Source organism: Oncorhynchus masou, chromosome 24 (assembly GCF_036934945.1).
Source record: "Oncorhynchus masou masou isolate Uvic2021 chromosome 24, UVic_Omas_1.1, whole genome shotgun sequence".
In the NCBI taxonomy this organism is placed as follows: Eukaryota; Metazoa; Chordata; class Actinopteri; order Salmoniformes; family Salmonidae; genus Oncorhynchus; species Oncorhynchus masou.
Genome location: NC_088235.1, coordinates 3,650,545 through 3,675,275, shown reverse-complemented (window position 1 = coordinate 3,675,275; position 24,731 = coordinate 3,650,545). Strand labels below are relative to the sequence as shown.

Sequence of the window (24,731 nt, the reverse complement as noted above, 5' to 3'; positions counted from 1 at the left end):
CTCAAGGCCCCGGCTCCTAGGCTCCCCTCAAGGCCCCGGCTCCTAGGCTCCCCTCAAGGCCCCTGCTCCTAGGCTCCCCTCAAGGCCCCGGCTCCTAGGCTCCCCTCAAGGCCCCGGCTCCCCTCAAGGCCCCTGCTCCTAGGCTCCCCTCAAGGCCCCTGCTCCTAGGCTCCCCTCAAGGCCCCTGCTCCTAGACTCCCCTCAAGGCCCCTGCTCCTAGGCTCCCCTCAAGGCCCCGGCTCCTAGGCTCCCCTCAAGGCCCCGGCTCCCCTCAAGGCCCCTGCTCCTAGGCTCCCCTCAAGGCCCCTGCTCCTAGGCTCCCGTCAAGGCCCCTGCTCCTAGGCTCCCCTCAAGGCCCCTGCTCCTAGGCTCCCCTCAAGGCCCCGGCTCCCCTCAAGGCCCCTGCTCCTAGACTCCCCTCAAGGCCCCCGCTCCTAGGCTCCCCTCAAGGCCCCTGCTCCTAGGCTCCCCTCAAGGCCCCGGCTCCTAGGCTCCCCTCAAGGCCCCTGCTCCTAGGCTCCTCTCATGACCCCGGCTCCTAGGCTCCTCATAAGAACCCCGGCTCCTAGGCTCCCCTCAAGGCCCCTGCTCCTAGGCTCCCCTCAAGGCCCCTGCTCCTAGACTCCCTCAAGGCCCCTGCTCCTAGGCTCCCCTCAAGGCCCCTGCTCCTAGGCTCCCCTCAAGGCCCCGGCTCCTAGGCTCCCCTCAAGGCCCCTGCTCCTAGGCTCCCCTCAAGGCCCCGGCTCCTAGGCTCCCCTCAAGGCCCCGGCTCCTAGGCTCCCCTCAAGGCCCCTGCTCCTAGGCTCCCCTCAAGGCCCCGGCTCCTAGGCTCCCCTCAAGGCCCCGGCTCCCCTCAAGGCCCCTGCTCCTAGGCTCCCCTCAAGGCCCCTGCTCCTAGGCTCCCCTCAAGGCCCCTGCTCCTAGACTCCCCTCAAGGCCCCTGCTCCTAGGCTCCCCTCAAGGCCCCTGCTCCTAGGCTCCCCTCAAGGCCCCGGCTCCTAGGCTCCCCTCAAGGCCCCGGCTCCCCTCAAGGCCCCTGCTCCTAGGCTCCCCTCAAGGCCCCTGCTCCTAGGCTCCCCTCTAGGCCCCGGCTCCCCTCAAGGCCCCTGCTCCTAGGCTCCCCTCAAGGCCCCTGCTCCTAGGCTCCCCTCAAGGCCCCGGCTCCCCTCAAGGCCCCTGCTCCTAGACTCCCCTCAAGGCCCCTGCTCCTAGGCTCCCCTCAAGGCCCCTGCTCCTAGGCTCCCTCAAGGCCCCGGCTCCTAGGCTCCCCTCAAGGCCCCTGCTCCTAGGCTCCTCTCATGACCCCGGCTCCTAGGCTCCCCTCAAGGCCCCGGCTCCTAGGCTCCCCTCAAGGCCCCGGCTCCTAGGCTCCCCTCAAGGCCCCGGCTCCTAGGCTCCTCTCATGACCCCGGCTCCTAGGCTCCTCATAAGAACCCCGGCTCCTAGGCTCCCCTCAAGGCCCCTGCTCCTAGGCTCCCCTCAAGGCCCCTGCTCCTAGGCTCCCCTCAAGGCCCCTGCTCCTAGGCTCCCCTCTAGGGCCCGGCTCCCCTCAAGGCCCCGGCTCCCCTCAAGGCCCCGGCTCCTAGGCTCCCCTCAAGGCCCCGGATCCTAGGCTCCTCTCATGACCCCAGCTCCCCTCAAGGCCCCGGCTCCTAGGCTCCTCTCATGACCCCAGCTCTCCTCTAGGCCCCGGCTCCCCTCAAGGCCCCGGCTCCCCTCAAGGCCCCGGCTCCTAGGCTCCTCTCATGACCCCAGCTCCCCTCAAGGCCCCGGCTCCTAGGCTCCTCTCATGACCCCAGCTCCCCTCAAGGTGTTTGACTTGGATGGCCCAGTTCTAATACTGTGCATGGAGGGCTTCTTTCCTTCTTTGAGGTCATCACTGATCTAACAAGGGTTGATTGGGGGAAGCAAAAGGATGGAAAATGTACCCAACACCAACACATCCATCATGGACTATTATTACATCTGATATAGAAGGCTATAGGCTAGGCTACGAGGCAGCCAGAAAGACAGACAGAGACACAGACAGAGACACAGACACAGAGAGAGACAGAGGGACAGAGAGACACGAGAGACAGCCAGAGAGACAGACAGAGACCGAGACAAACAGAGGGACAGAGAGACACGAGAGACAGCCAGAGAGACAGACAGAGACAGAGAGAAACAGAGGGACAGAGAAACAGACACGAGAGACAGCCAGAGAGACAGACAGAGACAGAGAGAAACAGAGGGACAGAGAAACAGACACGAGAGACAGCCAGAGAGACAGACAGAGACAGAGAGAAACAGAGGGACAGAGAAACAGACACGAAAGACAGAGGGACAGAGAGAGAGAGACAGGGAGAGAGGGACAATATTGTCAATATCAATATTGCTACATTGATATTGATTACTGCATTGTTGGGTTTAGAACTTGTAAGAAAGACATGTCACTGTACGTGACATTAAAAGCCCACAGAGTAGCTGTTGCACAAGATAACGTGGATGATAACGGATAATGATGGGTGGGGAAGACACGCACGCTGGGGGCTAGCTTCATTTACAACCGCTAACAAGGCCGCTCCCCCACTACACCACTACACCACGCCCCACCAGTATTTTATTTTACCTTTATTTAACTAGGCAAGTCAGTTAAGTACAGATTCTTATTTTCAATGACGACCTAGGAACAGTGGGTTAACTGCGTGTTCAGGGGCAGAACGACAGATGTGTACCTTGTCAGCTCAGGGGTTTGAACTTGCAACCTTTCGGTCTCACCACTAGGCTACCCTGCCAGTATAGTAATAGCACTGTCCTAATAGGCTCATCTCTTCCAGCCATCTCAGGTGGCTGGAGTCTATTAAAGGCCGACTCAATATATTTATTACTACACTTGAAGGCCCGTTTCCTGGACACAGATCTACGCCGGGATTCAACCGGACTTCGGGTTGTCGACAATCCGGTTGAGCCGACATGCACAGCGAATAGAGATCCTCGCGAACGCAAGGCCTTTAAAAGACACATTGTCAACATACCCGCAGTCGACATAAATATATACATTTGCGATATTTTCTTATTTTTATTGGACAGCTAGAGAGGATGATAGTGGGGAGAGATAGAGGCGGGGTCAAAGGGCAGAAGCTAAACCTATGCTGACAACGTAGACGTGTGTGTGCTGGAGGCTGTGGTCTTAACGTTAGACCTGTCTAGTCACAGGTGCCAGAGCTCTCCCAACAGGAGAGACATTTGTTATTTGGTTCTAATCAAAACTGTGTATATACACTGCTCAAAAAATAAAGGGAACCCTAAAATAACACATCCTAGATCTGAATGAATGAAATATTCTTATTAAATACTTTTTTCTTTACATAGTTGAATGTGCTGACAACAAAATCACACAAAAATTATCAATGGAAATCAGTTTGACTTCACAGAAGTGTGATTGACTTGGAGTTACATTGTGTTGTTTAAGTGTTCCCTTTATTTTTTTGAGCAGTGTATTAATAAAGTTGAGCAGACGGCTGCTTCCCCAGACAGATCAAACCGAGTCCTGGACTATAAAACGTGGTGATTCTCTACAATGGGTTTTAGCCCAGGACTAGGTGTAATCTGAGAGGATTGAAGTATTTGTAGTCCTAGCCGACACCTACAGGCCCACAGCAGACATCTAAAAAACAGATATCAACTGTAACCCAATGACTTTTATTACAGGTTTTGTAGGTTTTATTTTAAGATGGCAAGTCATTGAATGAGGTGATATTAGGCTGCAGTAGTTGTTTGAAAGTGACATGTATCAGGAGATAAAACCAATGACAATATCTCTTATCCAAACAGCTGCTCTCTTGAGTATCACTGAACAAAACAGAACCATTTCTGTTTACATAAGACAAGTATTAGCCTTGTATCACCAGACAGAAACGTTATTATTTTCACCAATCTCTCTCCCAAAACGATTGACGATTGAAAAAACATACAATGATTATTATTTTTGGAAACCTAACAAAACAACACAAAGAAAGACAACACAGAAACCAACCCACCCTGACTGACTGATCTGTTCTGTCCATTTCACCATACTTTCCAGCCTCGGATTCGTTGTTGTATATATTTTTGAGAAGCAAATCCTCTTAGAATGCAGAGTAAATAGATTAGGATACAGTGGCGGATTAGGGTCTGCGCGGTGCTGTCAGATTAGTCCCGAGCGCAGCGCGTCGACAGCTCGTGACAAGGCCGTGGCTGCTGTTCAGGAAAGGGGCTCGAGCTGCTCTGTTCGGCGCGCAGTGCTGCTGCCCGTGCTCACCGCTTAAAAATCGCTTGTTATATTGGCTTCCGTTCATGAATAAAAACCGTCGGCAGTCCGTAATCTCGACACATACACACAGTAGCCTACACGGTACACAGTACAAACTGTAGGCCACATCATCTGATAAACTATAGAGAGACCAAACATTCACTGCACCAGCATGCCTAATGATAGTGGGTTTGACATATTTTAGTGTGCAACAAGTACAAGGGACAGGCCTAAAAGCCATAAACACAAGATACAAAACCTCTTTAATACAGCAATACAATAGGCTAGTTTACAGCTCTGTATTAGAATACTGAAAAAGGTGACCAGGGTCAATCATGAAAAACAAAAAGCCTAATTACTGCACTGTTTTAAACGAGGCTGGGATTAAAGAACAATTCAATTAAACGGGCAGAAAATTTAAAACACAATTTTTCAGCAGGAGGGCTGGTTGTGAGAGAACGGAGATGGGGCTGGACAGGGCTAGGCCTATATTGCATATACAACATTCTGTTAAAATAAAACCTTAGCATAATTATTCACATTTGACTTAGACTTAAATTCATAATTATTAGGCTAATCAAGCATCAACATTTCAGAATAGAGCTAGATCAGTTATCAGATATATTTACAGAATACATTTGATTTAAAAAATGCATTAAAAAAGATGGAGTTTACAGTCGAAAAAGAAATGGTCAAAGGCTGTTTTCAAACAAGACCAAAATTAACCACTTTCAGCTTCCCTGCATCTTTGTTCACCTGAGTTGGGGAAAGAAAGAGGGGGGAAGAAATAGGGGGAGAGAAAGAGGGGTAAAGAAATAGGGGGAAGAATAAGGGGTATAGAAAGAAGGGGGAGAAAGAGGGGTTATAGAAAGAGGGGGGGGAGAAAGAGGGGGGTAAAGAAAGAGGGGGAGAAAGAGGGGAGAAAGAGGGGTAAAGAAAGGGGGGGGAGAAAGAGGGGGAGAAAGAGGGGGAGAAGGAGGGGTAAAGAAAGAGGGGGAGAAAGAGGGGTATAGAAAGAGGAGGGAGAAAGAGGGGTAAAGAAAGAGGGGGAGAAAGAGGGGGAGAAAGAGGGGTAAAGAAAGAGGGGGAGAAGGAGGGGTAAAGAAAGAGGGGGAGAAAGAGGGGTAAAGAAAGAGGGGAGAGAAAGATGGGTGAGAAAGAGGGGGAGAAAGAGGGGGAGAAAGAGGGGTAAAGAAAGAGGGGGAGAAAGAGGGGGAGAAAGAGGGGTAAAGAAAGAGGGGGAGAAAGAGGGGTAAAGAAAGAGGGGGAGAAAGAGGGGGAGAAAGAGGGGGAGAAAGAGGGGTAAAGAAAGAGGGGGAGAAAGAGGGTAAAGAAAGAGGGGGAGAAAGAGGGGTAAAGAAAGAGGGGGAGAAAGAGGGGGAGAAAGAGGGGGTAAAGAAAAGGGGGAGAAAGAGGGGGAGAAAGAGGGGTAAAGAAAGAGGGGGAGAAGGAGGGGTAAAGAAAGAGGGGGAGAAGGAGGGGTAAAGAAAGAGGGGGAGAGAAAGATGGGTGAGAAAGAGGGGGAGAAAGAGGGGGGAGAAAGAGGGGTAAAGAAAGAGGGGGGAGAAAGAGGGGGAGAAAGAGGGTAAAGAAAGAGGGGGAGAGAAAGAGGGGGAGAAAGAGCGGGAGAAAGAGGGGGAGAGAAAGAGGGGGGAGAAAGAGGGGGAGAGAAAGAGGGGGAAAGAGGCAGGTTTACTTGAAGGTCTACTCAAACTGATCACATTCATGCGACGTCCAGGGTCAGTCCATTCAGTGCTTCAGCTAGAGGTTTATTAAGGTTGTAAAATGCCCAACATTCCCAAGTCCTGGTTAGAAGATCCTCTGGGTAACTTGTAGATGGTATTTCTAGAAAACATAGTAATTTGGGGAAAGTTACATGAATTATTTTACTGATCAAAATCATGTACAACCTTTGATGTAATAATCAACATGACCTACTCGAACATCTCTGTCAACCAGGATCAGTAAATCAACATGACCTACTCGAACATCTCTGTCAACCAGGATCAGTAAATCAACATGACCTACTCTAACATCTCTGTCAACCAGGATCAGTAAATCAACATGACCTACTCTAACATCTCTGTCAACCAGGATCAGTAAATCAACATGACCTACTCTAACATCTCTGTCAACCAGGATCAGTAAATCAACATGACCTACTCTAACATCTCTGTCAACCAGGATCAGTAAATCAACATGACCTACTCTAACATCTCTGTCAACCAGGATCAGTAAATCAACATGACCTACTCGAACATCTCTGTCAACCAGGATCAGTAAATCAACATGACCTACTCGAACATCTCTGTCAGACAGGATCAGTAAATCAACATGACCTACTCGAACATCTCAATAGATAGAACAAACCAACCAACGAACCCAACACAGACAGACAGACAGACAGACAGACAGACAGACAGAGACACACACACACACACACACACACACACACACACACACACACACACACACACACACACACACACACACACACACACACACACACACACACACACACACACACACACACACACACACACACACACACACACACACACAGTAGGCCTCAATCATACAGACCAGCTAAATCTTGAATTTGGACTTCCCTCCCCTCTCCTCCTCTCTCCAAACCATTGTCACTCAGGGCGACCTCCCAGCCTTGAGCCGTGTGTTAATAGTGGTTATGATTGACATTAAAACCCTAACAACGTTAACTAGATACATATTTAAACAGCAATGCAAATTCTTCCTCCAATAGCCTACAGTCTGGATTACCAAGTGACTGTGTGATTCAGTGGTGGTGGTGCTGAGACAATCTCCCGCTAATCGCCCGGAAAAAATATATATTACTACGACAAAGATGATGAAGACGAGGATGCATCCCAAATGGCATCTTTTCCCTATCTAGTGCACTACTATAGACCAGAGCCCTATTCCCTATCTAGTGCACTACTATAGACCAGAGCCCTGTTCCCTATCTAGTGCACTACTATAGACCAGAGCCCTATTCCCTATCTAGTGCACTACTATAGACCAGAGCCCTGTTCCCTATCTAGTGCACTACTATAGACCAGAGCCCTATTCCCTATATAGTGCACTATTATAGAACAGAGTCCTACTCCCTATATAGTGCACTACTTTAGACCAGAGCCCTATTCCCTATATAGTGCACTACTATAGAACAGAGTCCTACTCCCTATATAGTGCACTACTTTAGACCAGAGCCCTATTCCCTATATAGTGCACTACTATAGAACAAAGTCCTACTCCCTATATAGTGCACTACTTTAGAACAGAGCCCTATTACCTATATAATGCATTACTTTAGACCAGGGCCCCATGAGATTCCCTATATAGTGCACTACTATAGAACAGAGTCCTACTCCCCGTGGGGTTCGCTATGGGCCTTGGTCAAAAGTAGTGTATATATACACAGTGCTGTGAAAATGTATTTGCTCCCTTCCTGATTAATTATTTCATTGCACATTTGTCACACTTAAATGTTTCAGATCATCAAACAAATGTTAATATTACACAAAGATAACCCAAATAACAACAAAATGCAGTTAAGTGATAATAAATGAAATTAAGTGAAAATAGCTATCCGAACCTTCATGGCCCTATGTGACAAAGTAATTGAATTTACTGTGGTTAATCACATTTTTTCAATTTCACTAGCCACACCTAGGCCTGATTACTACCAGACCTGTTGAATCAAGAAATCACTTAACCTCCCTTGGGTAGGGGGCAGTATTTTCACGTCCGGATGAAAAGCGTGCCCAAAGTAAACTGCCTGTTACCCAGTCCCAGAAGCTAGGATATGCATATAATTGGTAGATTTGGATATAAAATGATGTCTGTGAGTATAACAGAACTGATATGGCGAAACCCCAAGGAAGAACTATCAAAAAAAAATTATGTTCAGCCTTCCACTGTTTCCAATGGCTTTCATGTTTATTATGAGGCGAAGTCCTCCCAGATTGCAGTTCCCAGGGCTTCCACTAGATGTCAACAGTCTTTAGAAAGAGTTTCAGGCTGTTTTTTTGGAAAAACGAGCAAGAAAGTTGTAGTTTTTCTAAGTAGCTCCCATTTTGGCTGTAGTGTTTCCATGCGCGTGGGTGAAAGCGCGTTTTGTTATTTATCTCCGGTAATGAACATTCTATTCCGTCTTAAAATGTATAATTTATTCATTATTCGTTTATTCATTGGGATTCATTTTGTATGCATTTTGAAGGAGGGAAACCGGTGGATTATTGAATGAAGTGAGCCAGCTAAACTGAGTTCTTATGGATATAAAGAAGGACTTTATCGAACATTTTTGATGTAACTGGGACCTTTTGGAGTGCCAACAGAAGAAGATCTTCGAAGATAAGGCATTTATTATATCGTTATTTCTGACTTTCGTGTCGCACCTGCCTGGTTGAATTAAAACAAAAATAAGTTTTTGTGTGCGGGGCGCTGTCCTCAGATAATCGCATGGTGTGCTTTCGCCGTAAAGCCTTTTTGAAATCTGACACAGTGGCTGGATTAACAAGAAGTTAATCTTTATTTTGATGTATAATACTTGTATTTTCATGAATGTTAAATATTTATATTTCTGTAATTTGAAATTTGCGCTCTGCAATTTCACCGGATGTTGGCCAGGTGGGACGCTACTATCCCACCTGCCCATAAGAAGTTAAATAGAACCTGTCTGACAAAGTGAAGTAGGCCAAAAGATCTCAAAAAGCAAGACATCATGCCGCGATCCAAAGAAATTCAGGAACAGATGAGAATCAAAGTAATTGACATCTATAAGTCTGGAAAGGGTTAAAAAGCCATATCTAAGGCTTTTTGGGACTCCAGCGAACCATGAGCCATTATCCACAAATGGAGAAAATTTGGAACAGTGGTGAACCTTCCCAGGAGTGGCCGGCCTACCAAAATTACCCCGAGAGCGCAGTGACGACTCATCCAAGAGGTCACAAAAGAACCCACAACAACATCTACAGAACTGCAGGCCTCACTTGCCTCAGTTAAGGTCAGTTTTCATGACTCAACCATAAGAATGAGATGGGGCAAACATGGCATCCATGGCAGAGTTCAAAGGTGAAAACCACTGCTGGCCAAACAGAACATAAAGGCTCATCTCACTTTTGGCAAAAAACATCTTGATGATCCCCAAGACTTTTTGGGAAAATATTCTGTGGACTGATGAGACAAAAGTTGAACTTTTTGGAAGGTGTGCGTCCCATTACATCTGGTGTTAAAGTAACACAGCATTTCAGAAAAAGAACATTGCACCAACAGTCCAATATGGTGGTGGTGGTGTGATGGTCTGGGGCTGCTTTGCAGCTTCAGGACCTGGACGACTTGCTGTGATTGATGGAACCATGAATTCTGCTCTCCACCAAATAATCCTGAAGGAGAATGTCCGGCCATCCATTCGTGACCTCAAACTGAAGTGCACTTGGGTTCTGCAGCAGGACAATGATCCAAAACACACCAGCAAGTCCACCTCTGAATGGCTTAAATAAAAACAAAATGAAGGTTTAGGAGTGACCTAGTCAAAGTCCGGACTTGAATCCGATTGAGATGCTGTGGCGTGACCTTAAAAAGGCGGTTCATGCTCGAAAACCCTCCAATGTGGCTGAATTAAAACAATTCTGCAAAGAAGAGGGGCCAAAATTCCTCCACAGCGATGTGAAAGACTCATTGTGAAAGACTCATTGTGAAAGACTCATTGTGAAAGACTCAATGCCAGTTATCGCAAACGCTTGATTGCAGTTGTTGCTGCTGAAGTTGGCACAACCAGTTATTAGGTTTAGGGGGCAATTACTTTTTCACATGAAGGTTCGATCGCTTTTTTCCCTTAATAAATAAAATCATCACTTAAAAACTGCATTTTGTGTTTACTTGGGTTATCTTTGTGTAATACTTACATTGTTTGATGATCTGAAACATTTAAGTGACAAATGTGCAAAAAAATAAGAAATCAGGAAGGGGGCAAATACTTTTTCACAGCACTGTGTGCACACACACACGCACGCAAGCACACGCACGCACACGCACGCGCACGCACGCACACACACGCACGCACGCGCGCACGCGCACACACACACACACACGTGCGCACGCGCACACACGCACACACACACGCACACACGCACACGCACACACATGCACGCACGCACACACACGCACGCACGCACATGCACGCACGCACGCACATGCACGCACGCACACACACGCACGCACGCACGCACACACACACCTACACGCACACACACACACACACACACACACGCACGCACGCACGCACGCACACACACACACACACACATACACACACACACACACACCTGTTTGTCTCCATGGTCATGCCTGATCAGTGCTCAGGGTCCCGGTGTTTCTCTCCTCCAGTGGCCAGCTCCTGTTGGTCGGTCCTGCTCTGCTGATTAACCAATCACAAGAGAGACAATCAGAATGTGCAGAGATCTACAGGATCCAGCAGTGAAGTGGTTGAATCTACAGAGATCTACAGGATCCAGCAGATGTATCTGCTCGTAGTAAGTAACCATCCTGGATGGCCAAGGTATCTGCTCGTAGTAAGTAACCATCCTGGATGGCCAAGGTACAGTGGGGAGAACAAGTATTTGATACACTGACGATTTTGCAGGTTTTCCTACTTACAAAGCATGTAGAGGTCTGTAATTTTTTATCATAGGTACACTTCAACTGTGAGACGGAATCTAAAACAAATATTCAGAAAATCACATTGTATGATTTTTAAGTAATTCATTTGCAATTTATTGTGTGACATAAGTATTTGATCACCTACCAACCAGTAAGAATTCCGGCTCTCACAGACCTGTTAGTTTTTCTTTAAGAAGCCCTCCTGTTCTCCACTCATTACCTGTATTAACTGCACCTGTTTGAACTCATTATCTGCATAAAAGACACCTGTCCACACACTCAATCAAACAGACTCCAACCTCTCCACAATGGCCAAGACCAGAGAGCTGTGTAAGGACATCAGGGATAAAATTGTAGACCTGCACAAGGCTGGGATGGGCTACAGGACAATAGGCAAGCAGCTTGGTGAGAAGGCAACAACTGTTGGCGCAATTATTAGAAAATGGAAGAAGTTCAAGATGACGGTCAAATCACCCTCAGTCTGGGGCTCCATGCAACATCTCACCTCGTGGGGCATCAATGATCATGAGGAAGGTGAGGGATCAACCCAGAACTACACGGCAGGACCTGTCAATGACCTGAAGAGAGCTGGGACCACAGTCTCAAAGAGAACCATTAGTAACACACTACGCCATCATGGATTAAAATCCTGCAGCGCACGCAAGGTACCAAGCCAGCACATGTCCAGGCCCTTCTGAAGTTTTCCAATGACCATCTGGATGATCCAGAGGTGGAATGGTAGAAGGTCATGTGGTCTGATGAGACAAAAATAGAGCTTTTTGGTCTAAACTCCATTCGCCGTGTTTGGAGGGAAAAGAAGGATGGTTACAACCTCAAGAACACCATCCTAACCGTGAAGCATGGAGGTGGAAACATCATTCTTTGGGGATGCTTTTCTGCAAAGGGGACAGGACGACTGCACCGTATTGAGGGGAGGATGGATGGGGCCATGTATCACGAGATCTTGGCCATCAACCTCCTTCCCTCAGTAAAAGCATTGAAGATGGGTCGTGGCTGGGTCTTCCAGCATGACAACGACCCAAAACACACAGCCAGGGCAACTAAGGGGTGGCTCCGTAAGAAGCATCTCAAGGTCCTGGAGTGGCCTAGCCAGTCTCCAGACCTGAACCCAATAGAACATATTTGGAGGGAGTTGAAAGTCCGTATTGCCCAGCGACAGCCCCAAAACCTGAAGGATCTGGAGAAGGTCTGTATGGAGGAGTGGGCCAAAATCCCTGCTGCAGTGTGTGCAAACCTGGTCAAGAACTACAGGAAATGTATGATCTCTGTAATTGCAAACAAAGGTTTCTGTACCAAATATTAAGTTCTGCTTTTCTGTTGTGTCAAATACTTATTTCATGCAATAAAATGCAAATTAATTACTTAAAAATCATACAATGTGATTTTCTGGATTTTAGTTTTAGATTCCGTCTCACAGTTGAAGTGTACCTATGATAAAAAATGACAGACCTCTACATGCTTTGTAAGTAGGAAAACCTGCAGAATCGGCAGTATATCAAATACTTGTTCTCCCCACTGTATCTATTATGGTTGTGGAAGGCTTATATTCTGCCTTGATATAATTTAACAAGCTCTGAATTCATTAGGTTATTGCTGATTGTTTGCATTTGACCTTTAATTGCGCAACAAAGCTTATTTAGATAAAACATTTTTAAAACATGGAGATATACTGTATATCGTGAATTGCCCACAAGTTTAGATATGATTTTTAGGCCACAGCCGTAGCTGACACTACAGCCTTCAGGGCTGGGCTGTGTGCCTCCATCTCTACTCATAGATCCCAGATAGACAGAGGGGTCTATTCAATCTGAACCTGGAACTGGGTTTCCTGGTTAAACCAGACTGTGACATTAGGGACGAAAACACACCTGACTCAGTATCAGTGGTTAAGGGGGCAACTTCTATGCTATTGAATCCACTACACTGCCTTCCAGCTAAATAGAAACGCCAGCCAATTCCCAAAGACAGTAGAGACAGAGAGATAGGGGAGAGATGTGCTACTTCCTCTTTTCAACATTAGTCAGAACGTTGGTCCCCTTCCCAGATTTTCGTCTCTTCCTCCTCTCTCTCTCTCCCCCCCAAACCGTCATTGTTTCTCATCTCCATCTCTTCTCGCCGAGCCAAACGGGAGGAATAATTCCCCCCCCCATCCCCATCTCACTAAGCTGTCATTGGCTCCACATAACAAACAATGAAACTTCATCTGAGACCAGATTACCATGGTTTCAATAAAAACGTACAAATTGAGAGAAAAAAATAATGTAAAACAGAAAAGGCAAAAGGGAAAAGGGGAAATGGATGGTCTCTCCTCTCCTCTCTCTGTAGTTATGATGGAAATGGATGGTCTCTTCTCTCCTCTCTCTGTAGTTATGATGGAAATGGATGGTCTCTTCTCTCCTCTCTGTAGTTATGATGGAAATGGATGGCCTCTTCTCTCCTCTCTCTGTAGTTATGATGGAAATGGATGGTCTCTTCTCTCCTCTCTGTAGTTATGATGGAAATGGATGGTCTCTCCTCTCTCTGTAGTTATGATGGAAATGGATGGTCTCTTCTCTCCTCTCTCTGTAGTTATGATGGAAATGGATGGTCTCTTCTCTCCTCTCTGTAGTTATGATGGAAATGGATGGTCTCTTCTCTCCTCTCTGTAGTTATGATGGAAATGGATGGTCTCTTCTCTCCTCTCTGTAGTTATGATGGAAATGGATGGTCTCTCCTCTCTCTGTAGTTATGATGGAAATGGATGGTCTCTTCTCTCCTCTCTGTAGTTATGATGGAAATGGATGGTCTCTTCTCTCCTCTCTGTAGTTATGATGGAAATGGATGGTCTCTTCTCTCCTCTCTCTGTAGTTATGATGGAAATGGATGGTCTCTTCTCTCCTCTCTGTAGTTATGATGGAAATGGATGGTCTCTTCTCTCCTCTCTGTAGTTATGATGGAAATGGATGGTCTCTTCTCTCCTCTCTCTGTAGTTATGATGGAAATGGATGGTCTCTTCTCTCCTCTCTCTGTAGTTATGATGGAAATGGATGGTCTCTTCTCTCCTCTCTCTGTAGTTATGATGGAAATGGATGGTCTCTTCTCTCCTCTCTGTAGTTATGATGGAAATGGATGGCCTCTTCTCTCCTCTCTGTAGTTACGATGGAAATGGATGGTCTCTTCTCTCCTCTCTGTAGTTATGATGGAAATGGATGGTCTCTCCTCTCCTCTCTGTAGTTATGATGGAAATGGATGGCCTCTTCTCTACTCTCTCTGTAGTTATGATGGAAATGGATGGTCTCTCCTCTCTCCTCTCTGTAGTTATGATGGAAATGGATGATCTCTCCTCTCTCTGTAGTTATGATGGAAATGGATGGTCTCTTCTCTCCTCTCTCTGTAGTTATGATGGAAATGGATGGTCTCTTCTCTCCTCTCTCTGTAGTTATGATGGAAATGGATGGTCTCTTCTCTCCTCTCTCTGTAGTTATGATGGAAATGGATGGTCTCTCCTCTCTGTAGTTATGATGGAAATGGATGGTCTCTTCTCTCCTCTCTCTGTAGTTATGATGTTTGGGGAGGTATCTTGATCTGTGTGTCTTAGGCAGTGTCAGCTGTCCAGGGGAGAACCTGGGTATAGACCAGGGGAGAACCTGGGTATAGACCAGGGGAGAACCTGGGTATAGACCAGGGGAGTACCTGGGTATAGACCAGGGGAGAACCTGGGTATAGACCACTGCCTAATCACCCTGACCCTCTTTACTTCTTTCTGTTTTAAAAGAGCTTATGTCAGTCCACCCCTGTCTCACTCACTCTTGCTCTCTCTCTCACTCTCTTTCTCTTGCTCTCGCTCTTTCTCTTGCTCTCTCTCACTCACTCTCTTGCTCTCTCTCTCTTACTCTCACTCTCTCGCTCTTTCTCTTGCTCTCTCTCACTCACTCTCTTGCACTCTATCTTACTCTCACTCTCTTGCTCACTCTCTTTCTCTTGCTCTCTCTCACTCTCTTGCTCTCTCTCTTGCTCTCTCTCTCTCTCACTCTCTTGCGCTCTCTCTTGCTCTTTCTCTCACTCTTGCTCACTCTCTCACTCACTCTCTTTCTCTTGCTCTTTCTCTCACTCTCTTGCTCTCTCTCTCACTCTCACTCTCTTTCTCTTGCTCTCTTGCTCTCTCTCTCTCTCTTTCTCTCTCTCTTTCTCTTGCTCTCTCTCTCTCCCTATCTTTCTCTTGCTCTCTCTCTCTCTTTCTCTTGCTCTCTCTCTCTCACTCTTTCTCTTTCTCTCTCTCTCTTGCTCTCTCTCTCACTCTCTCTTTCTCTTGCTCTCTCTCTCTCACTCTTTCTCTTTCTCTTGCTCTCTTGCTCTCTCTCTTTCTCTTGCTCTCTCTCTCTCTCTTGCTTTCTCTCTCTCACTCTTTCTCTTTCTCTTGCTCTCTCTCTCTCTTGCTCTCTCTCTCTCACTCTTGCTCTTTCTCTTGCTCTCTCTCTCTCTTGCTCTCTCTCTCTCTCTCTCTCTCTCTTTCTATTGCTCTCTTGCTCTCTCTCTCTCTCTTTCTCTTGCTCTCTCTCTCTCTTTCTCTTGCTCTCTCACTCTTTCTCTTTCTCTCTCTCTCTTGCTCTCTCTCTTTCTCTTGCTTTCTCTCTCTTTCTCTTGCTCTCTCTCTCGCTCTCTCTCTCTTGGGTCTGTCTGTTTAGATTTTGAAATGGATGGCGGGAGCACAGGACAAAAAGAGGAGAGGAAATGAGGGAATAGGAGAATGAGGAGGAGGGGAAACGACAGCATCATGAGTGATACTGTCAAACAGCCATGAAAAGCCTATAAGGGATAAAAGTGTTTTTTTTCCCTATTTTAATCTAATATTCAAATTCACATAAATACTCAATATGTTAGTTGGGGTGAACTATAAACATGACCCTCTTCCTTCCCTTCTCCTCCTCTCCTTTAGTCAAACCGTTTTCCTCCTCTCCTTTAGTCAAACCGTTTTCCTCCTCTCCTTTAGTCAAACCGTTTTCCTCCTCTCCTTTAGTCAAACCGTTTCATTGTCTTTCATGTTTGTGAGTGTGTTGTTCCTAAACACAGAGATGATGCCTCTGCTCTAGAGACCGGAGATGGAGCAGTTTGAGAGGCAAAATGGGGCTTTAATGTGTCTTTTTAATGTCTCTGGTCCACTACAGACTTAGTGATGGACAGTCTCAATGTCTCTGGTCCACTACAGACTTAGTGATGGACTGTCTCAATGTCTCTGGTCCACTACAGACTTAGTGATGGACTGTCTCAATGTCTTTGGTCCACTACAGACTTAGTGATGGACTGTGTCAATGTCTCTGGTCCACTACAGACTTAGTGATGGACTGTCTCAATGTCTCTGGTCCACTACAGACTTAGTGATGGACTGTCTCAATGTCTCTGGTCCACTACAGACTTAGTGATGGACTGTCTCAATGTCTCTGGTCCACTACAGACTTAGTGATGGACTGTCTCAATGTCTCTGGTCCACTACAGACTTAGTGATGGACTGTCTCAATGTCTCTGGTCCACTACAGACTTAGTGATGGACTGTTAAAAAGCATTAGGCAGATAGACTCCAGAGGGGATTGACATTTAAAATGCCACTAGTCCACAGAAGATGTAAGAATGCGCGACTAAGTCGTTTTGGATAAAAGGGCCATCTGAATGACGTACACTACTGGTCAATAGTTTTAGAACAACTCATTCAAGGGTTTTTCTTCATTTTTTTTATATTTTCTACATTGTAGAATAATAGTGAAGACATCAAAACTATGAAATAACACATACAGCATCATGTAGTAACCAAAACAATGTTAAACAAATCAAAATATATTTGAGATTCTTCAAATAGCCATCCTTTGCCTTGATGACAGCTTTGCACACTCTTGGCATTCTCTCAAACAGCTTCATGATGTCACCTGGAATGCATTTCAATTAACAGGTGTGCCTTGTTAAAAGTACATTTGTGGAATTTCTTTCCTTCTTAATGCATTTGAGCCAATCAGTTGTGTTGTGACAAGGTAAGGGGAGTATACAGAAGATAGCCCTATTTGGTAAAAGACCGAGTCCATATTATGGCAAGAACAGCTCAAATAAGCAAAGAGATACAACAGTACATCATTACTTTAAGACATGAAGGTCACTCAATACAGAATATTTCAAGAACTTTGAAAGTTTCTTCAAGTGCTGTCACAAAAACAATCAAGCGCTATGATGAACCTGTCTCTCATGAGGACCGCCACAGGAGTGGAAGACCCAGAGTCACCTCTGCTGCAGAGGATACGTTCATTAGAGTTAACTGCACCTCAGAAATTGCAGCCCAAATAAATGCTTCACAGAGTTTAAGTAACAGACACTTCTCAACATCAACTGTTCAGAGGAGACTGTGTGAATCAGACCTTCATGGTCGAATTGGTGCAAAGAAACCACTACGAAAGGACACCAATATGAAGAAGAGACTTGCTTAGGCCAAGAAACATGAGCAATGGACATTAGACTGGTGGAAATTTGTCCTTTGGTCTAATGAGTCCAAATTGGAGATTTTTGGTTCCAACCGCGGTGTCTTTGTGAGATGCGATGTGGGTGAACAGATGATCTCCGCATGTGTATTTCCCACCGTGAAGCATGGAGGAGGTGGTGTTATGGTGTTGGGGTGCTTGGCTGGTGACAATGTCTGTGATTTATTTACAATTCAAGGCACACTTAACCACCATGGCTACGCATAGTGGGACTATCATTTTCAACAGGACAATGACCCAGAACACACCTCCTGGCTGCGTAGAAGAAGAAGAAGGAGAGTGATGGAGTGCTGCATCAGATGACCTGGCCTCCACAATTCCCCGACCTCAACCAAATTGAGATGGTTTGGTATGAGTAGGACCGCAGACTTAAGAAAAAGCAGCCAACAAGTGCTCATCATATGTGGGAACTCCTTCACGACTGTTGGAAAAGCATTCCAGGTGAAGCTGGTTGAGAGAATGCGAAGAGTGTGCAAAGTTGTCATCAAGGCAAATTTGAAGAAACTCAAATATAAAATATATTTTGATTTGTGTAACACTTTTCTGGTTACTACATGATTCCATGTGTTATTTCATAGTTTTGATGTCTTCACTATTAATATACAATGTAGAAAATTTTAAAAATTAAGAAAAACCTTGGAATGAGTAGGTGTTCTAAATGTTTTGACCGGTAGTGTAAATAATGTCCCACCACAACATGTCCCAACAACACATGTCCCACCTCCACATGTCCCACCCCCCCAAGTCCCAACAACACATGTCCCACCAACACGTCCCAACAACACATGTCCCACCACCACATGTCCCAACAACACATGTCCCACCAACAGTCTCAACAACACATGTCCCACCATCACATGTCCCATCACCACATGTCCCACCACAACATGTCCCACCCCCACATGTCCCACCACCACATGTCCCACCCCCACATGTCCCACCAACACGTCTCAACAACACATGTCCCACCAACACATGTCCCACCACCACATGTCCCACCCCCACATGTCCCACCAACATGTTCCAACAACACATGTCCCACCAACATGTTCCAACAACACATGTCCCACCACCACATGTCCCAACAACACGTCTCAACAACACACGTCTCAACAACACATGTCCCACCACTACATGTCCCACCAACACATGTCCCACCACTACATGTCCCAACACACGTCCTGAGACAATGACAGCGTTGAGACATGTACCTGCCTTCAGAACGGTACCTATTCCACATTGTGTTGTGTTACAGGCTGAATTTAAAATGGATGAAATAGATTTTATTTTTCACCCATCTATACACAATACCGCATAACGAGAAAGTGAAAACATGTTTTTAGAATTTTTTACAAATTGATTGAAAATTAAATACAGAAATATCTCATTTACATATGTATTCCCACCCCTGAGTCAATACTTTGTAGAAGAGATTATTGTCTTGCTGAAAAGTGAATTCATCTCCCAGTGTCGGGTAGAAAGCAGACTGGACCAGGTTGTCCTCTAGGATCCCGTTCTTCATCTCCAGACTGGACCAGGTTGTCCTCTAGGATCCTGTTCTTCATCTCCAGACTGGACCAGGTTGTCCTCTAGGATCCTGTTCTTCATCTCCAGACTGGACCAGGTTGTCCTCTAGGATCTGTTCTTCATCTCCAGACTGGACCAGGTTGTCCTCTAGGATCCTGTTCTTCATCTCCAGACTGAACCAGGTTGTCCTCTAGGATCCTGTTCTTCATCTCCAGACTGAACCAGGTTGTCCTCTAGGATCCTGTTCTTCATCTCCAGACTGAACCAGGTTGTCCTCTAGGATCCTGTTCTTCATCTCCAGACTGAACCAGGTTGTCCTCTAGGATCCTGTTCTTCATCTCCAGACTGGACCAGGTTGTCCTCTAGGATCCTGTTCTTCATCTCCAGACTGGACCAGGTTGTCCTCTAGGATCCTGTTCTTCATCTCCAGACTGAACCAGGTTGTCCTCTAGGATCCTGTTCTTCATCTCCAGACTGGACCAGGTTGTCCTCTAGGATCCTATTCTTCATCTCCAGACTGAACCAGGTTGTCCTCTAGGATCCTGTTCTTCATCTCCAGACTGGACCAGGTTGTCCTCTAGGATCTGTTCTTCATCTCCAGACTGGACCAGGTTGTCCTCTAGGATCCTGTTCTTCATCTCCAGACTGAACCAGGTTGTCCTCTGGGATCTTGGGCTTCATCTCCAGACTGGACCAGGTTGTCCTCTAGGATCCTGTTCTTCATCTCCAGACTGGACCAGGTTGTCCTCTAGGATCCTGTTCTTCATCTCCAGACTGGACCAGGTTGTCCTCTAGGATCCTGTTCTTCATCTCCAGACTGGACCAGGTTGTCCTCTAGGATCCTGTTCTTCATCTCCAGACTGAACCAGGTTGTCCTCTAGGATCCTGATCTTCATCTCCAGACTGAACCAGGTTGTCCTCTAGGATCCTGTTCTTCATCTCCAGACTGGACCAGGTTGTCCTCTAGGATCCTGTTCTTCATCTCCAGACTGGACCAGGTTGTCCTCTAGGATCTGTTCTTCATCTCCAGACTGGACCAGGTTGTCCTCTAAGATCCTGTTCTTCATCTCCAGACTGAACCAGGTTGTCCTCTAGGATCTGTTCTTCATCTCCAGACTGAACCAGGTTGTCCTCTAGGATCCTGTTCTTCATCTCCAGACTGGACCAGGTTGTCCTCTAGGATCTGTTCTTCATCTCCAGACTGAACCAGGTTGTCCTCTAGGATCCTGTTCTTCATCTCCAGACTGGACCAGGTTGTCCTCTAGGATCTGTTCTTCATCTCCAGACTGAACCAGGTTGTTCTAGGATCTGTTCTTCATCTCCAGACTGGACCAGGTTGTCCTCTAGGACTTTCTCAAGTCTGTACAGGTTGTCCTCTAGGATCCTGTTCTGCATCTCAAGTACTAAAGTGAGCACACACACGTTCACATCCAGACAACAGGTTGTCACACAAGGACGCATGCAGACGCACACACATACAGACTATTCACACACCACGCACGCAGATGCTAGGACACACATACAGACGAACCAGGTTGTCACACGGACGTTCTTCACGCAGACTGGACCAGGTTGTCCTCTAGGATCCTGTTCTTCATCTCCAGACTGGACCAGGTTGTCCACTAGGATCCTGTTCTTCACTCCAGACTGGACCACACAGACACATCACAGACTGGACCAGGTTGTCCTCGCACTGTTGTCTGTCCAGCCTTGTCCTGTCTGTCTGTCTGTCTGTCTGTCTGTCTGTCTGTCTGTCTGTCTGTCTGTCTGTCTGTTCTGTGAGCTAGACCCTGATATCTGTCCATTGGTCGGTCCATCCTCCTCCTGTCTGTCTGTCCTGTGAGCTAGACCCTGTTGTCTGTCCAGTCTCGTCCTGTCTGTCTGTCTGTCTGTCTGTCCTGTGAACTAGGTCCTGTTGGCTGTCCATTGGGTCGGTCCATCCTGGTCCTGTCTGTCCTGTGAACTAGGTCCTGTTGGCTGTCCATTGGGTCGGTCCATCCTCGTCCTGTCTGTCTGTCTGTCTGTCTGTCTGTCTGTCTGTCTGTCTGTCTGTCTGTCTGTCTGTCCTGTGAACTAGGTCCTGTTGGCTGTCCATTGGGTCGGTCCATCCTCGTCCTGTCTGTCTGTCCCCTAGTGTGGAACCACATCCCGTTCCTCCCTCTAAGTGTGGACTGTGGCTCATTTGACGCACACACACACACACACACACACACACACACACACACACACACACACACACACACACACACACACACACATACACACACACACACACACACACACACACACACACACACACACACACACACACAAAGAGGTTACACATCTGTGTCAACAGATAGATAGAGGGTTTGATATAGAGAGAAATTGAGTCGAGCAATAGAGAGAGAAAGAGACAGAGAGAGAAAGAAAGAGAGAGAGAGACAGTGAGAAGGGGAGAGACAGAGAAAAAGAGAAAGAGAGGAGAAGGAGTCAGAGGGACAGGGAGGAGAGGAACACACTGCAGTTAACAGGCTTTTCCCTGATGCGAGACAACCAAGACGAGAGAGAGGTAGGAGAGGAGGAGGAGAGGATCAGGGAGAGGAGGAAGAGAGATAAACCTCCACTCTTCACCACAGAGAAAGATCCTGCAGCTACACCAGCCATTGTGTCGGAGAAACAGGAGAGGAGAGGAGGAGAGGAGGGAGAAGAGACGTGTGAGTTGGCTTCCCTTCTTGGCTAAACGCTGAACGCTCAAAGAAAGAAAGGAATCTTCCCTCGCACTCGTTCGCTAGTCCCCCTCTCACAATGGAGTATCTAACCACATCAACACACTTGTCAGCCAGATGTGTAGAAGCGATTTCCACCCACACAGAAAGGGCTGCAAAGCCTTGTCAGTGTGTGTGTGTGTGTGTGTGTGTGTGTGTGTGTGTGTGTGTGTGTGTGTGTGTGTGTGTGTGTGTGTGTGTGTGTGTGTGTGACAGTGTGTGTGTTTAAAGCCAGGAGAGAGGCTCTGATAGCTCTGTCAAGGGGTTTACAGTTGGAGAAGAGAAGGAAGACTTGAGTATTATAGACTACATATCAGACAGGTGTCATTAAGAGTGTATTATAGACTACATAACAGATGTCATTAAGAGTGTATTATAGACTACATAACAGATGTCATTAAGAGTGTATATAGACAGATGTCATTAAGAGTGTATTATAGACTACATAACAGATGTCATTAAGTGTGTATTATAGACTACATAACAGATGTCATTAAGAGTGTATTATAGACTACATAACAGATGTCATTAAGAGTGTATTATAGACTACATAACAGATGTCATTAAGAGTGTATTATAGACTACATAACAGATGTCATTAAGAGTGTATTATAGACTACATAACAGAATTAAGATGTATTATAGACTACATAACAGATGTCATTACATAACAGATGTCATTAAGAGTGTATTATAGACTACATAACAGATGTCATTAAGAGTGTGTATTATAGACTACATAACAGATGTCATTAAGAGTGTATTATAGACTACATAACAGATGTCATTAAGAGTGTATTATAGACTACATAACAGATGTCATTAAGAGTGTATTATAGACTACATAACATGTCATTAAGAGTGTATTATAGACTACATAACAGATGTCATTAAGAGTGTATTATAGACTACATAACAGATGTCATTAAGAGTGTATTATAGACTACATAACAGATGTCATTAAGAGTGTATTATAGACTACATAACAGATGTCATTAAGAGTGTATTATAGACTACATAACAGATGTCATTAAGAGTGTATTATAGACTACATAACAGATGTCATTAAGAGTGTATTATAGACTACATAACAGATGTCATTAAGAGTGTATTATAGACTACATAACAGATGTCATTAAGAGTGTATTATAGACTACATAACAGATGTCATTAAGAGTGTATTATAGACTACATAACAGATGTCATTAAGAGTGTATTATTATAGACTACATAACAGATGTCATTAAGAGTGTATTATAGACTACATAACAGATGTCATTAAGAGTGTATTATAGACTACATAACAGATGTCATTAAGAGTGTATTATAGACTACATAACAGATGTCATTAAGAGTGTATTAAGACTACATAACAGATGTCATACATAACAGATGTCATTAAGAGTGTATTATAGACTACATAACAGATGTCATTAAGAGTGTATTATAGACTACATAACAGATGTCATTAAGAGTGTATTATAGACTACATAACAGATGTCATTAAGAGTGTATTATAGACTACATAACAGATGTCATTAAGAGTGTATTATAGACTACATAACAGTATTATAGACTACATAACAGATGTCATTAAGAGTGTATTATAGACTACATAACAGATGTCATTAAGAGTGTATTATAGACTACATAACAGATGTCATTAAGAGTGTATTATAGACTACATAACAGATGTCATTAAGAGTGTATTATAGACTACATAACAGATGTCATTAAGAGTGTATTATAGACTACATAACAGATGTCATTAAGAGTGTATTATAGACTACATATGTCATTAAGAGTTTATTATAGACTACATAACAGATGTCATTAAGAGTGTATTATAGACTACATAACAGATGTCATTAAGAGTGTATTATAGACTACATAACAGATGTCATTAAGAGTGTATTATAGACTACATATCAGATGTCATTAAGAGTGTATTATAGACTACATAACAGATGTCATTAAGAGTGTATTATAGACTACATAACAGATGTCATTAAGAGTGTATTATAGACTACATAACAGATGTCATTAAGAGTGTATTATAGACTACATAACAGATGTCATTAAGAGTGTATTATAGACTACATAACAGATGTCATTAAGAGTATTATGTATTATAGATTATAGACTACATAACAGATGTCATTAAGAGTGTATTATAGACTACATAACAGATGTCATTAAGAGTGTATTATAGACTACATAACAGATGTCATTAAGAGTGTATTATAGACTACATAACAGATGTCATTAGATGAGTGTATTATAGACTACATAACAGATGTCATTAAGAGTGTATTATAGACTACATAACAGATGTCATTAAGAGTGTATTATAGACTACATAACAGATGTCATTAAGAGTGTATTATAGACTACATAACAGATGTCATTAAGAGTGTATTATAGACTACATAACAGATGTCATTCATAACAGATGTCATTAAGAGTGTATTATAGACTACATAACAGATGTCATTAAGAGTGTATTATAGACTACATAACAGATGTCATTAAGAGTGTATTATAGACTACATAACAGATGTCATTAAGAGTGTATTATAGACTACATAACAGATGTCATTAAGAGTGTATTATAGACTACATAACAGATGTCATTAAGAGTGTATTATAGACTACATAACAGATGTCATTAACATGTATTATAGACTACATAACAGATGTCATTAAGAGTGTATTATAGACTACATAACAGATGTCATTAAGAGTGTATTATAGACTACATAACAGATGTCATTAAGTTTATTATAGACTACATAACAGATGTCATTAAGAGTGTATTATAGACTACATAACAGATGTCATTAAGAGTGTATTATAGACTACATAACAGATGTCATTAAGAGTGTATTATAGACTACATAACAGATGTCATTAAGAGTGTATTATAGACTACATAACAGATGTCATTAAGAGTGTATTATAGACTACATAACAGATGTCATTAAGAGTGTA

The 24,731-nt window shown here is 44.7% G+C and overlaps 1 protein-coding gene across 1 annotated transcript in view; it reads right to left on the bottom strand.

Annotated features, from left to right (window-relative positions):
* Positions 1-4,516: 4,516 nt before the first annotated feature.
* LOC135513364 (WD repeat-containing and planar cell polarity effector protein fritz homolog) overlaps positions 4,517-24,731 on the bottom strand; it is a 106,170-nt gene continuing 85,955 nt past the window's right edge. Inside the window, exons 12-13 of the mRNA XM_064936291.1 lie at positions 10,615-10,706; positions 4,517-5,026 (exon numbers count right to left, since the gene is read on the bottom strand). Of these exons, the coding sequence (XP_064792363.1) occupies positions 10,648-10,706 (59 nt within the window). The 3' untranslated portion in view covers positions 4,517-5,026; positions 10,615-10,647. The remainder of the gene's footprint in view (positions 5,027-10,614; positions 10,707-24,731) is intronic.